The following is a 14,002-nucleotide window of genomic DNA, read 5'->3' on the forward strand; positions in this document are numbered from 1 at the left end:
GCTGGAGGGTATCTGAAAGAAAAAAAAAAAAAAAACGGTGTCTTGTTATTGGTTCGTCCAGTTTTTTTTCTCCCAACCTTGAATTTGCCTTAGAAATAAACAGGAAACTAGTTTTTGTTTTAGTTTACATACAGACATAAATGTGTTAATTTTGCATGTTTTTTTTTACTTTTCTTTTTCCTTTGGTCATGTCTGCGGCCCCTGCCTCACATTGGCCTGTAATTTTGACAGGTAAGTGTGTGTGCATGTGTGTCTTTAAGAGGACTGAGCTCCAGGGCAGCCAGTGGGAGCGCACACGGTGATAATGGACGCGCTGGACAATAATTACTTTTTTGTTTTGATTTGCTGCCAGAGAAGATTGAACCACTCATTTCAGAGAGGCGGTCTGTCCATTCTGTTTACCGTGTTCTCGGCGGCTGACTCATTCACAGCATTCCCCTTCGGGAGCGTCGAGAAAAGCCGCTTTGGTGCCGAACGGCCACGTTTGATGCTTCCTGATGAGGAAGGATTTACTGAGCGTCGAAAACAAACACACGGGCCTCTCCCGCCGCTGCCCGCCCGACCGCGCTAGCAGCCCAAACGAACGGCCAGTCACGATTTCCCATGGCAACCGGCGCTTTTAAAGAGGCGCTCGCTCTAGCCGCCTGTTGGAAACGGACGGACCTGTTGGGCGCCAGCTCCACGGCGTGACAGCCACCCGTGGCGGCTGGTGACTCAACACAAAGGAAGACAATGGCACCGAGAATCTGCAGCTTCCAAAAATAGCCCTTAATTGCCGGGATATCTAGCTTTGTGCCTCCTCCTTTCTTCTAGCACTAAAGGCATCGGGTCCCGGGCACCCAGCCCCTTGTTTATACTTCCTGTCGTGTGCTGGGAAAGGTGCAGTTTATCTATTCTGAAATGTATTTCTCTTAGCAGTGGAAGGATAAATCCCCCTCCTGCGGTGACCCTGTTTTCCACTCCCTGTCAGCGTCAGGCTCGCTCCCGCTGTACGTCCCGTTTCCTTAGCGGGCATCCCGTAAACATAGACGCGCACTGCAGTGTCCTGGCATTTTCTAACAACACGTTTTTTTCAAAGCCCTCAGGTATGACACACAGCTGTACGATATCAGTTTCTTGCTTTTCACTACCTCTTCTTTTTTTCCTACTCTCTGAATGGAAACTAATCTCCAAATATTTATTTCAGTTCCGTTTGTTGAAACACTGGCAATATTTCACCTACTCTAAGTACCTTTAAATCCAGGCTTAAGACCTGCACGATTGCAGACTTGCATGACCTTTTAATAACACATCTGAGAGCTGCTCCTTCCTCTCATCAGTTTTACTATTATTTCCATTTTAATATATTTTACTGTAGTTACCCATTTGTTGCTTATTTTTTTTAATACTAATTGTTTTAATTTTTTTTTTAAAGTACTTTCAGAAGCTACCTTTAAAGGCATAAAATAAAATCTAATTGCGATGTTTACTCAGTTTTTTTGCTGAACTTCCATGTTCGTGGTCTTTCATCATATTAGGCCAAAATATACTTTTTTGATTGACCATGGATATAGTAAAAGTCCCTAAAGTTCCTACATTGCTGATAAATTCCACTGAGTTAATGTTAGCTCTTGGTGACCACATATGAAGTTCTTCTGGAATGTTTTGTCCTCCACTTGTGTCCTTAGCCTGGAAAGGTTGTGCATCCAGGGTTATTGAAATTCGTACATCTGTAATTACTGAAGTAATTGAGAATATTTTGACTGATCATAAATAGCTACAGTTTTCCTGTGTTCTCAGCATAAATGTTGATAGTGGTGCGATGATAGCTTACTGGAACTTACAGTGATTGCTCAAACCATGGGTACCAGCCCTGCAGCAATTGCCTAAGAAAGCACCGCATCGGAGAGGAAATTCGAGGACGGCCAGCACACTTGGAGCAATTTGTGTGCTGTGTGGGATTTTCACTTAATCTAATCTTTGTCCTGTGATTTTGCCATATGGATATTAAGTATAATCTGTTTGGTGTGTGTGATGGGTTCAGTATAGGAGAGTGGGCTCCAGAAGGGATGAGAAGCCTTTGTGAGATGGATTTACGCTGACATCTGTGTGTGCCTCTCCAGATCTCTGGACTTACATTTAAACAGTTGAGGGAATCCTCTGAAGTCAACTGTCCAAACCACAATTTGTGGGAACACCTTTTACACAAGTAGGAGTATGTTTAGGACGGAGAGGAAAAAAAAACATCCACAGCACAGCAGGTAGCACTGATCCCTCATAACCCCTGGGTTGTGGGTTTAGATTCAGTCTGGGATGAGTTTGTATGTTTTCTCTGTGTTTGCATGTGCTTCCTCCAGGGTGCTCTGGTTTCCTCCCCTATTTCAGACATCTTTCAGGTGATCTGTCGACTCTACATTATCCTTTGTTTGCATGTGTGTGTGTCCATGAGAGAGGGATATTGCCCTGTGATGGCATAGTGTCCAATACACACTGGATCCTTACTCGCTCACTATGGTTCTGAGACAGGCTCCACACCACCAGGACTCTGCGTTGGACAGTTACTGATAATGAAAATGAATGAATGAATGAATGAATGAAGGCTTCCAGGTGTTTGTGCTGGAAGAACTGGTGGGTGAAAAAACTGGCAGCCAGCATCATAAATAACACACACCCTGGGGCCATCTGTTGTCCAAACTGGAACCAAGTGTCCCCTGTCTTTCTGCTGAATGGGCCTCGACCTATGGGTCCAACACGGGATGTTCTCTAGCAAAAATGAAGGTGGTGGCAGTTACAGCGCCACTGTGAGTGTGTGTGTGTGTGTGTGTGTGTGTGTGTGTGCGCGCGCGCTGACTCTGGTACACTGGGCACACACTCTGATGAGCGCGCAATCGCGGTCAGGAATAGAAGTGCGCCAGGCACGCGCGCCGTTTATGAATAAGGACGGAAAAAATGCAATGGGAGGATCGGAGGAGGCGCGTGTGAGCCGCGAGGCTGCGGGGGGCACGGCGTCCCTGGAACCCTCGCCAAGGGCTCGCGGTGACAATAAAACGCACCTTCTCCCTCTCTTAGTTAATGAGAGTCATATGACGGCGCGCCGCAGTGTCACTGCGCGGTGAGGCAGCCCGGCCCGCCTCGGTTCGGCTCGGCTCGGCTCGGCTCGACTCGACTCGGATCGGCTCGGTGGTTAAGGACCCGTGCGCGCGTTGCACAAGCGGAGGGCTGTGTCATCGGGGAGGCTGCACCGGGCGGAGTTCCGCGGCTCACAGTCGACTGCTCCAGCGAGGAGCTCACTGTGCTCTCCGCAGACACGCGCACCCGCTGACACGGATCGCATCGGTTCGGCTCGGCTCGGCTCGGATCGGATCGGACTGCTGCAGAACCGATCGGAACCAAGCGGGACCTTTCTGCCTATTCGTCTCAGAGAACTTGGATTAGCCTAGGACGGAATTCTAACAGAGGAGCGGCGCTGGAATTTGAAAAGTGCTCGCCGCTTGTCCCGGCGGGATAGGAGGCATGCACGCGCCCTCTGCCCCGGGTCTCTAACCGTGCATCGCATCGTCGAGGAGCAGCGCTTTGTTTCGCATCCACCCCCCAAGCCCCCTCAGCCCCGCGCGCGCCGACTCGTGCGTGCACCCCGGTCCCGGGTCCCAACCGTCTGCTGCGAGCGGTCACATGAGCGCGCGCTGATCTCGCGCTGTCCAGGACCCGCTCCGCGCGGCACCATGCACGCGCAGCGTACCGCCGGCGCGTCTCCGCTCGTCCGGCACGGGCGGGACAAACGAGTCGACTCGGACGAGCCACCGGCCAAGTGCCCCAGAGCGAGCGAGACGCCCGGTGACGCGGGCTACCTGGGCACCTCGCCGGTGTCCCCCGCGTGGGCAGCTCCCTTCGGCGGCGGCGCGAGCCGCGCGGGTCCGAGCCGCATCTGCAGGTTCCTGCTCATCCCGGCGGCGGACAGGGAGGGGGTGCACTGCGCCTTCGACGTGCGCACGGGCCAGGAGTACGTGTGCAAGGTGAGCGCCGAGGGGAGAGGAGACCCCCCCACCCACACCCACACCCACACCCACACCCACGGGGCAGCGCGTGCGGCTCCCTTCTTTTTATGTGTTACGGGCTTGTAGCGCCGGAGGAGCGCGTGCTCTCGGACGGAGGGCGGAGAGAGATCAATGATTGTCAATGGTCAGTGCGATCAATAATCTCATACTGGAGAACGAGTTCGACGGGGCGGTGGGGGGGGTCGCTAACTGACATGTCCAGCTAAAATGAGAACACAGAATGACCTGGTGCAGATGGGCGCGCGCGGTTCGCACGAGACGGCGTATGTGGAATTTCAATTAGGGTCCAGTTACCCCCCGCGGGGGGAGGGGGGGGGTTGCACAGGGGTGGCTGTCAGATGATGTGCGCCCCCCCCCCCCAACAGAGACGACATTAGAATGACATCACAGAGGCTGTGGAGATGATTTCACTCTGTTTCTGTGATACACCATTGTTATGAATGGTGTTCAGTGTACAGTGTGAATGACTGTACCTGAATGGGTCAAATCTAAACTGAGCCAGGCAGTATAAAGGGGTAAATCACTGTAAACACTGCAAGTGACTAAAATGAGACACTCTTTGTTTTGTGGAGGAAAAAAAAGTTAATAAATTCTGCCGCACTGGGCGTGATGTGTCGAAAGCGAGAGGTCAATCACTCAGGTCTGGGTTCCGCCCTCAGGTCTACGCCGTGACCCAGTACCAGGAGAAGATCCAGGCCCACAGCATCGTTCCGCCCCACAGGAACATCTCCCACATTGAAGACATCGTCCTGGGGGACCGGCACGCCTACGTGTTCCTCGAGAAGGACTTTGGCGACATGCACACGTTCGTCAAGGGTTGCGGGCGCTTGGGCGAGGAGCACGCCGCCCGCCTCTTCTACCAGGCCGCCTCCGCCGTGGCCCACTGCCACCGGGCCGGCGTCGTCCTGGGGGACCTCAAGCTCCGGAAGTTCGTCTTCTCCGACGAGAAACGGTAAGGGTCACCCGAGAGGGTGGCGGCGAATTGAATCGGTTGAGAAACCAGTCGGAAGGTTGCAGGTTCGAATCCCTGCAGTCCGAGCGAAATTCCGTGTTATCGTGTGCTGTAGCAGGACCCTCTCCCCAGGGACTTGAACCAGCATCCTTCTGGGTTCGAGTAGAGCTCCTTGCGTACTCTTTTGTGCTTTAAGGCTCCGTCGGGTGCTTGACCTGCCCCGCTTGAGCGGCGGCTGTCCAGCGACCAGGCGCATGACCGCGTGAACCTGCAAACTGCCCGAACTTGACATAAGAGCATCTGCAAAACAAATGACTAATCTGACATAATAGACGGGTTCGAAAGCCCAGCAGGGTTTTGCAATGAAGAAAACGAGCGTAATTTGAAAGCATACAGTGCCTCCTCTTCTTAATCTTTTGTCAGTATACAAATATGGAGTTTATTTTTAAAAATAGAATATGCTTTATAAAAAAATTGTGTAGATGTATGAATTTCATTCCATCCATATCACACCACCTGTTCTAAAGCCTTCGGCCTGCGCTTATTCTGAGACAATATTCCACTTGACTAGCGATCGTTTTTTCTAGAATGTTCAACAACGTAAAATATATATATTTATGTTTTAAAATATAATAATATTTATTCCATATATACATATACGCACATACACAGTCTATATATAAATATTCTTTAACTACGAGAATAATTGTTAAAATGAAAGTTTCATTAGCAGGTGACATAGAGAGGTCAAACACTCTGCTGATTGTTTGTACTTTATTTTTTAAAATAATCCAGGGTACGAGTCGCGGGGTTTACGAATTACGGTCTCTAATTCACGGGCGGCGGGAGGGGCTGGGGGCTGGGGTGGATTTCGGCGTGGCCTTTGAGGCGCGAGCCACAGGTGAGAGCGTGACTGGAATAGAGTGGCTGTAGCGCGAGGTGAGACCCCCCCCTCACCCTCCCCCATCTCTCGCAAGGCGCCCGCAGCCGCTCGATGACTCATTCCTGCGCATGCAAAGCAGGAGATGCCTCCAGCAGAGACCATAAACTGGGAGACTTTGTATCCTTCGCCTGCAGATAAGGTTGCGTGGATATTGCTACCCCATGACTAACCCCATGAACCGCAACCCTTTCCCTGAAAAAAAAAAATAAAATAAAATACTATAAAGGCCAGTTTGGCCTAGATTTGACCGACAACCTCTATCTGAGCGCAGATCGAATGCAAAAACACTTACGCACATCTTGTGATTTCCTTGTGATTGTGAGCCAGCGTTACTGGGACGCGAACAAAAGGGAGAGGCAGTCCACTCCACTCCACACACACACTTCTGATCCATTTACACATTTCCTTCACCTGACTATGTCTGAACACGTGCTCGGGGCGAGTTTCGAACCCCTCACACGCCATCAGCCCTTTGACCCCAACGCGTCGCTCGCTCTTTGACGCGAGACCCCCCACGGCTGACCGCCGGGAGTCCGGAGGAAGCTGCCGAAACCCTATATCTCACGGCTGCCATGCTAATTTTGACACGGTGGTTGGCGGGGGCTCGGTGGCGTCATGTACCACGAACGCGGCGGCGCAAGCGGTTCTGGGCGAGTCGAAGCGCAGGCGGCCTCTCGACCCCGCGGCCGGGCAAGAGGCGCAGGTGCAGAATGCATAGCGGGTCCAGCTGACTCAGAGTTTCCATCTTTACCTTTGCGCACCGTAGCGGCTCCAGACGCGTAACCACAGACCTTCCGCACGTCGACTCTGCAGCGTGACCCCGCAGCGGCACTGCGCTCCGTCATAAACGACTGAGGCCTGTCAGACAGACCCCGGTACCCATAATTCCCTGCTACTTTGATTTTTCCAGAGACTCCTTCTCCTTGATCTCCCAAACCGTACGTGCTACAGCGCTGAGTCCCGGTCCGCCTTTAAGAGGACTTTCTCCGCGTTTAAACGACGCCGCATGGGGTGGAGGGGGTGCTCGGTCAACTCCCTAGAAACAGCGCAAATGTGCGGACGAACCTTTCTCGCTGCCTCAAACTCCCGACGTGTGCCGTTTATGAAATGCGCAGCACTGCTGGAATGTTCTTCTCTTACGACCCAACTGTCCCCTCGAACGTGTCCCCAGTTTACGACGGGCGGTTGCTGCAGATTATGCCGTAATTTGTTATTAGAGCTAATAATGTCATGTGGACGGTGACAATGATGGACGTGTGTCCCCCCTCCCGCTGCAGGACCCATCTGAAGCTGGAGAGCCTGGAGGACTGTCACGTCCTGGAAGGAAAGGACGACTCCATGTCCGATAAGCACGGCTGCCCCGCCTATGTGAGCCCCGAGATCCTCAACAGCTCGGGCTCCTACTCGGGGAAGCAGGCTGACGTGTGGAGCCTGGGGGTGATGCTCTACACCCTGCTGGTGGGTCGTTACCCATTCCATGACACTGACCCCACCATGCTCTTCTCCAAGATCCGCCGGGGGCAGTACTGCCTCCCCGACAGCCTCTCGCCCAAGGCCAAGTGCCTGGTGCACAGCCTGCTGCGCAGGGACCCCTGGGAGAGACTTACGGCTGCCGAGATCCTTCTCCACCCGTGGTTCCAGAGCGCACAGGAAGCAGGAAGTGCCGAGCAGGAAGCGGGGCCTGCAGACCAGACTGTGCCCACTTTCCATCTGGAGGAGGACGAGTCTCTGTTCTGCTGACGCATGGACAGTGGACTGACATGCTTTCACTACATTTTAAGTGTTCTGTAATGCTCTGACTCAACGTACTGTAACGCCGTATGTGAAGAACTGCACCAAGAGCTGGAAAACGGAGCCCTCGCCGGGCTATCATGGTGCTTCTCTTTCCTGTTGAGTTCGCCGTCAAGTCGGGGACTCCCGCACCGTGAGCGGGGATCTCTCCCGAGGATGACGCCCCTCGGAAAGCGCGCGGCCGGAAGCGCCGAACGGGAACGATGAGCACGGCGAGGTGCATCCGAACGTGGGAGACGTGAAAGACGCACCGGAGGAGCCCGACCTCCAGAGAGCGGGAGCGCTATCTTGGTGGATGGAAACGCCAACAAACCTCAAAACACTACGGGGGCCTGTCCCACTTAAATTAAAGGCAGGGAATGAAAGCAAGATGTATCTGAGTCTCCCTCACACACACACACACACACATAAATACACACACGCACGCACACACACACACACAAAGCTGTCCTACATCGAAGTCGCTGAGAACCAAAAGAATCTCCTCTTTGCTCAGAATCCTTAGTCGTCTTTAACGTCCCCTTCCCTGGACACCGATCTGCAGTGACGTCTGTCACATCACCCTTTGACCTTTCAAGTCTCAAGTGGCTTAGCAGTTGGCATCCTGGGCATGGCGAGTCCTAACCAATCACAGGAACGATAAATCCGTTCCATACGGTGCTAACCAATCATAGCACAAGTATTGCCCGCTCTGGCCAATCGGCGCCGGCCATTTGGAGCACAAACCTGACCGGCCCCGACAATCACGGCCTCTTAAGACTATTCTACATGGTATCAGTGCTGGCCAATCGGAGCACAAAAATAACTTGCCCCGGCCACTCGCAGACTAGATAATGCTAATGTCATCGGCGCCGGCCAATTGGAGCACAGACGTATCCGAGCCTGGCCAATCACAGCACAGAGAACACCTCTCACCTTCTAAGTGCTATCGGAGATAAAAAGCTTAGTACACTCTGGTGTACATTTATTCAGAGCTGGATATTATTCTCCGCAAGTGTTTTCCTCTCTTTGCGTGACCGTCACGCCACATCGGGATGTGATTTTTACTGCGCTCCCTGCTGCCGTAAAGAAATAAAAATAAGTCCTGGGATGCGGCGTACGGTTAGGTCATGTGACACTGCTGTGTCGGCAGGTTTCCGTGCCGTTTTGTAGGACAGAGAGGTCCTGCTGTCCGCTGTCCTCTTGGAGTCCCCACCTCTCCGATCGGTGCCATCCGCCGGGATGCTGCCGCCCCCCCCCCCCCAACCCCCCCCGCCAAGGAAGGGGCGACTCACACGTGGGCCCCGCTGTCGAGACGTGAAGGCGGCCTCTGGAAGCGAGAGACGCGGCGCTACTCCACTCGACACACGCTCTCGCTTCGCGCTGAGTCAAAGCGGTGTGAGAAAGACAGTGAGCTGGCGCGGGTTCGAGCCAAAGTGAGGCCTGCCAGCTGCATAATTACTAATGACTGAAAGGTGGGGAGAAAACTGGAGGAAGAAGGGCAGGGGGGTCTCCGCCACAGCGTGGTCTGTCACACGTGTGATTCCTAGACCCAACTCAGCGCACAGCAGCTGTGAAGAGAGCTCTTACTGCCCCCGTGCCTGTGCGTGTGTGTGTGTGTGTGTGTGTGCGTGCGTGTGTGTGTGTTGACACATCCTCAGCCTCTCGCAGAAACCGATAGCGTTGGGGGGCAGATCCTCATTGTTAAACATTAATGTACATATGTAAATTTGTGGACAAATGTATGGACAGTGTGTGGACAAAAGTAATAAAAAGACTTTTCTTAGTTTCTGTGTTCAGGCATCAGTACCCATAACACACACACACACACCATCAACCTAGTGCAAACTCACTAACCCTTTCATTATTACTGCATGTCCGGTTCAGGGCCTCAGTGGTCCAGAGTCTGTCCTGGAGGCAATGGGCTTGAAGCAGGTTACACCCCAGACAGGGCAGTAGTCCATCAGAGGGAAATCACACACACGTGTACAATTTAGTCACAACTCCACTTGAAACACATTTCTTTGGACTGTGGGAGGAAACCAGAGCACCTCAAAGTGACCCACACAAACCCAGGGAAAACATGCAAAGTGTACTCAGACTGAGCCGGATTCGAACCCGCCGCCGAAGCTGCAGCCGAGGACTGGGAGGCGCCGGCGCTACCCGCTGTGCCGCCACGCTGCTTATCGGAGAGGAACATGGTAAATGGCGCAGGGTGATGGGGCCGAAAGCAGAGTATCTGAGGTGATGGTCACGTTCATGTTAGAAACGACCTTGCACGGTGCACGGTGCGAGTAAATGACCTCATCGCTTTATGGGGTTCATGTGTCAGCACTTTGTTTACCAGCAGTCCTTATCAGATGGCGCACGTTTGCCTGGGTTTCGACACGGGTTCGAGTGCCCTGGGTTTACCAGCGGTGGGAATCTACTCTGATTTTATACCTCTTGCGACAGCAGCTGATTAAGGGCAGTTAAAAGATCAAAGCTGCTGGGCGGCGGCCAGAGAGCGTCGCGCGTACGGAGAGGGGGGCGGAGCCACGACAAGGATGGGGTTTGGACGAGCTGCGTTGTCGCACAGGTGCATCTTGGTCCATCAGCTGTATCTAGGGGCGACAGAGATTGGTCCCCCACCGTCCAGATGTCCTCTCCTGTAGGACGACTCAAAGTGGAAACAGAAGGTCCTGTTCATGGGACATTCAGCTTTCAAAGTGCGGAGCAACATGTCACCAGCAGGTGGCGCGGTGGTTAGAGATGTTACCACCCCCTTGATGGTCTTCGAGTCACGTGCCCTTGATCGAGGTATTTACCCTGAATTATGCTGTAAAAATTACCCAATTGAACGACTGGGTAAATCAGTGTAAGTAACTCAGAGTGGAAACCTAAGCAATAAACTGCAATGGAGCAAAGTGTGAGATAAATGAATTAATAACAAAATATAATAACATCGTTCGGGTCACTGGAAACACCTCACCCGTCCAACTGCTCAGCGCTGGCAGTTGAATATCAACATAAATATGAGATTTATCTGAATCTGCGTTCGTTGATTAAGGGCAGTAATTAAGAGCTCAGCTGACAGGAGAAAGCAGCTCATTCTGTGGTGCTGGAGGACTGGAGCCGCTGAGCCCTGATTAACATGGTTTACCAGGGTATCTTGTGGTCATCTGTCCAAAGCCCTCCCCCCACCACCTTATACACACCAGACTTATACACGAATTCTTTTATCATATTCACAACGATGTAGTATCATAGCTCACACATCCATTATCCATTATCAGTAATCACTGGTCCAGCACAGGATCATGGTGGTCTGGAGCCTGTCCTGAAAGAACAAGGCGTGAAGTAGGGTACACCCTGGGCGGGACACCAGTCCATCACATGGCGGACGCACACACAAACCCCTACACACACACACACACACACACACACTTAGGGCCACCTTACAGTCACCAGTTCACTTGAAACACGTCTTTGGACTGTGCGAGGAAACCAGAGCGCCCTGGACGAAGCCCGCATGAACACGGGGAGAAAATGCAAACTCCACGCAGACTGAGCCTGATTCAAACCCACAACCCAGAGCTACAAGGCACCGGTACTACCTGTCGTGGAGCTCCTTAGCAGACACACTTCATGTACCGTGTTTCACCTTGCTCGGCTCCACAGCTGGGTATTTCTGCTTGAGGAAATTCGGGGTGTGTTAGCAACCCCCCCTCCCCCCACCCTGTTTCTTGCACTGACTGTGGGGGTGGGGGGCGCTATGCTGAGCACATGACAAGCTGAGGAAGTACTCGTCTCAGTAGAACAGAACCCGCACCGCGGCCCACCGATATGTTTAGACGTGGGTTCCTGCGTGTGTGGGGGGGGGGTGCTGCAGGCACATTTCTTTCGCTTTTCTTTTTTACGACAATGGGAGCGTGAGGCTCTTGACCACAGCAGATCGCTCTGCTCAGCCCAACGCGAGCTGCACAGGCCTGCGAACGCAAAACCACGTCGATTTACCGCCTTCGCAGCCGTACCATAGTACAATCCACCTTTCTACTCCGTTTCGGAATAAAAATGAATGGATGAAAACAGCTAGAGGAGCCTGGGAATAGTTATTTAGTAAAAATCAAGGGAATAATATAGACTCTTTACATGTCAGAGTTCATAAAGATAGACTTTTTATACAACACTTTACATCTTAGCCAGTGGAAAAGAGTCCAGATTAGCAGGAGTGATGGAGCCAATGGAGATGGACAGAGGGGCAGAATTTAACAGCCACTTTCGCCACCTGCTGGACAGAAGCAGTACTGCAGCTTCTCATTGACACAGCGCGCACACACACACACACACACACACACACACACACACACACAGTATTCAATTTATATAATGACAAGCTTGTAATTATATACACACAATATATTACACCACTTCTCATTTTTGTATTTATGTCTGGAACTTAGTAATTGTATGGAAACCTTTGTCTTCAACTTTTGTTCTGGCTGAAATTTCCATTAAGTGTGACTAAGCCGAGAACTAAACCCCAACCATGGTAAATTCTTTTAGAATCAAAAAGAAATGAGATTTTGGATCTTTTTCTGATTGTCAAGACAGCTGAAGAAATACATTTCTTCATTTTCGTTGTTTATAACATTACGGCACGTGTAATTTGATAATTTACTAAATATGTTAAATTGCAGGGGTGCGGTGGCGCAGTGGGTTGGACCGCAGTCCTGCTCTCCAGTGGGTCTGGGGTTCAAGTCCCGCTTGGGGTGCCTTGCGGCGGACTGGCGTCCCGTCCTGGGTGTGTCCCCTTCCCCCTCTGGCCTTACGCCCTGTGTTGCCGGGTAGGCTCCGGTTCCCCGCGACCCTGTATGGGACAAGCGGTTCTGAAACTGTGTGTGTGTGTGTGTTAAATTGCTTGATTTCTTAGCCCCGGAGAAACATATAAATGATCAGCAGCAACTTTAAATGGAGCACTGCTTTGCACAGTTTCTGAGGTATGAAAAAATTAAAGAAATTAAATGAACGGAACAAATGAAATAAGGAAATTTGTTTAACTTTTATTTGGATTGACTGATACATAAAAAATGCACAATATATACTGTGCCCGGTAACTTGTAGAAGTATCAGCACTAGGCTGCCCTTCCACTTTCGGACCGGACATAAAAAAGGTCCTTTTTGAACTTTGTAGGGAAAATATTATGCACAATTTCCTTTCTGGTTCATGACTCCACTTACACTGAGTCAGCATCATAAAAACAGTAAAAATCTATACTGTGGTGTGGTATATATACTAACACTAAGTATCAACTTACTGGAGAAAACACAGGTAAGTACCTACTTGGCCATATTGTATCTCTGTTGTATAGAAACACCCCAAAGCCCCCCCGGCCCCCCGGCCCACCGGCCCACTTCAGCTCAAATATCAACCAACGTATTTTACAGAGGAAAATCAACAGCACTTGAACTGGAGCCCGGCTGTCCTCGGGGTAACCAAGGTGGAAGTGAAATATGGAAATGGAGAAAGAATAAGTTCAGAATGTTCTAGAACAAGAGAAAACAGCAGAGCAAAAGGAGATGTACATGATTAGACATTGAAAGGCTACACTGTACAACATAGTGGTCCCACTTGTGGCACTTTAACTGGCCACTAGGGGGCGCTCATGTAACGAGTTTTCTCACCACAAATAGCCATTCATTGAATGACTTTCTTTTCAGTTTTAAACTTGAATAAAATCAGAAACTGTACCAAAATCTGACAGACCCTGCCCAGAACACTAGCCCTCCCCTTCATATCAATCAATCTGCACTGTGATGCACAGTAGCAGAGCTCTATCTTACTTCCTTCTGGTTGTCGGTGATAGAGCTGCCGATGTTTTATCTGTAATAATTTAATGTGACCTTTATCGATAATACTGTACACCATGTACATTAATACATAACGGTACAGTTTGTGTGTATGAACGGCTGTATAAACATCTGTTCCGGTCACCCGCTCTGTTCGTCCGACGTGGCAGCCGATGCTTAAATCCAGCAGGTGGCGTCGTGATTAGAGCGCCTGTTGAATCCCCCCCCCCCATGCTGCAGTACCCTTAGTCAAGGTACTTACCCTGAATTGCTCCAGTAAAGCTTACTGTGCTGTAGAAATGGGTAAATCAGTGTAAGCTGCTTTGGAGAGACACGTAAGAGTAAATGCCGTTACATTTATGACACATCTACAGTTAAAAGCATGTTTTTCACCATCGCTATCAGGTAGAATCGAGAGGAGTCCTTTCTGATCACACCGAGCTGCATCTTTAACACGGTAGGCTGACCGCGTCT

At 51.1% G+C, this 14,002-nt stretch overlaps 1 protein-coding gene across 1 annotated transcript; it reads left to right on the forward strand.

The window, feature by feature from the left end:
* Positions 1–2,890: 2,890 nt before the first annotated feature.
* Positions 2,891–9,454, forward strand: LOC108940502 (tribbles homolog 1-like). Its single transcript, XM_029246066.1, has 3 exons — positions 2,891–3,992; positions 4,694–4,986; positions 7,207–9,454. Exons 1-3 carry the CDS (start codon positions 3,702–3,704, stop codon positions 7,667–7,669), a joined length of 1,047 nt encoding a protein of 348 aa, XP_029101899.1. The 5' UTR covers positions 2,891–3,701; the 3' UTR covers positions 7,670–9,454.
* The last annotated feature ends 4,548 nt before the right edge of the window (positions 9,455–14,002 follow it).

The sequence above is a fragment of the Scleropages formosus genome, chromosome 18 (assembly GCF_900964775.1).
Source record: "Scleropages formosus chromosome 18, fSclFor1.1, whole genome shotgun sequence".
Taxonomy (NCBI): Eukaryota; Metazoa; Chordata; class Actinopteri; order Osteoglossiformes; family Osteoglossidae; genus Scleropages; species Scleropages formosus.

Excerpts from the sequence above, each read along its gene's own strand:
- LOC108940502 (XM_029246066.1), top strand. The coding sequence starts at position 3,702 with ATGCACGCGCAGCGTACCGCCGGCGCGTCTCCGCTCGTCCGGCACGGG. Across the intron at positions 3,993-4,693 it reads GCCAGGAGTACGTGTGCAAG|GTCTACGCCGTGACCCAGTA; the intron begins GTGAGCGCCGAG and ends TTCCGCCCTCAG. Across the intron at positions 4,987-7,206 it reads GTCTTCTCCGACGAGAAACG|GACCCATCTGAAGCTGGAGA; the intron begins GTAAGGGTCACC and ends CTCCCGCTGCAG.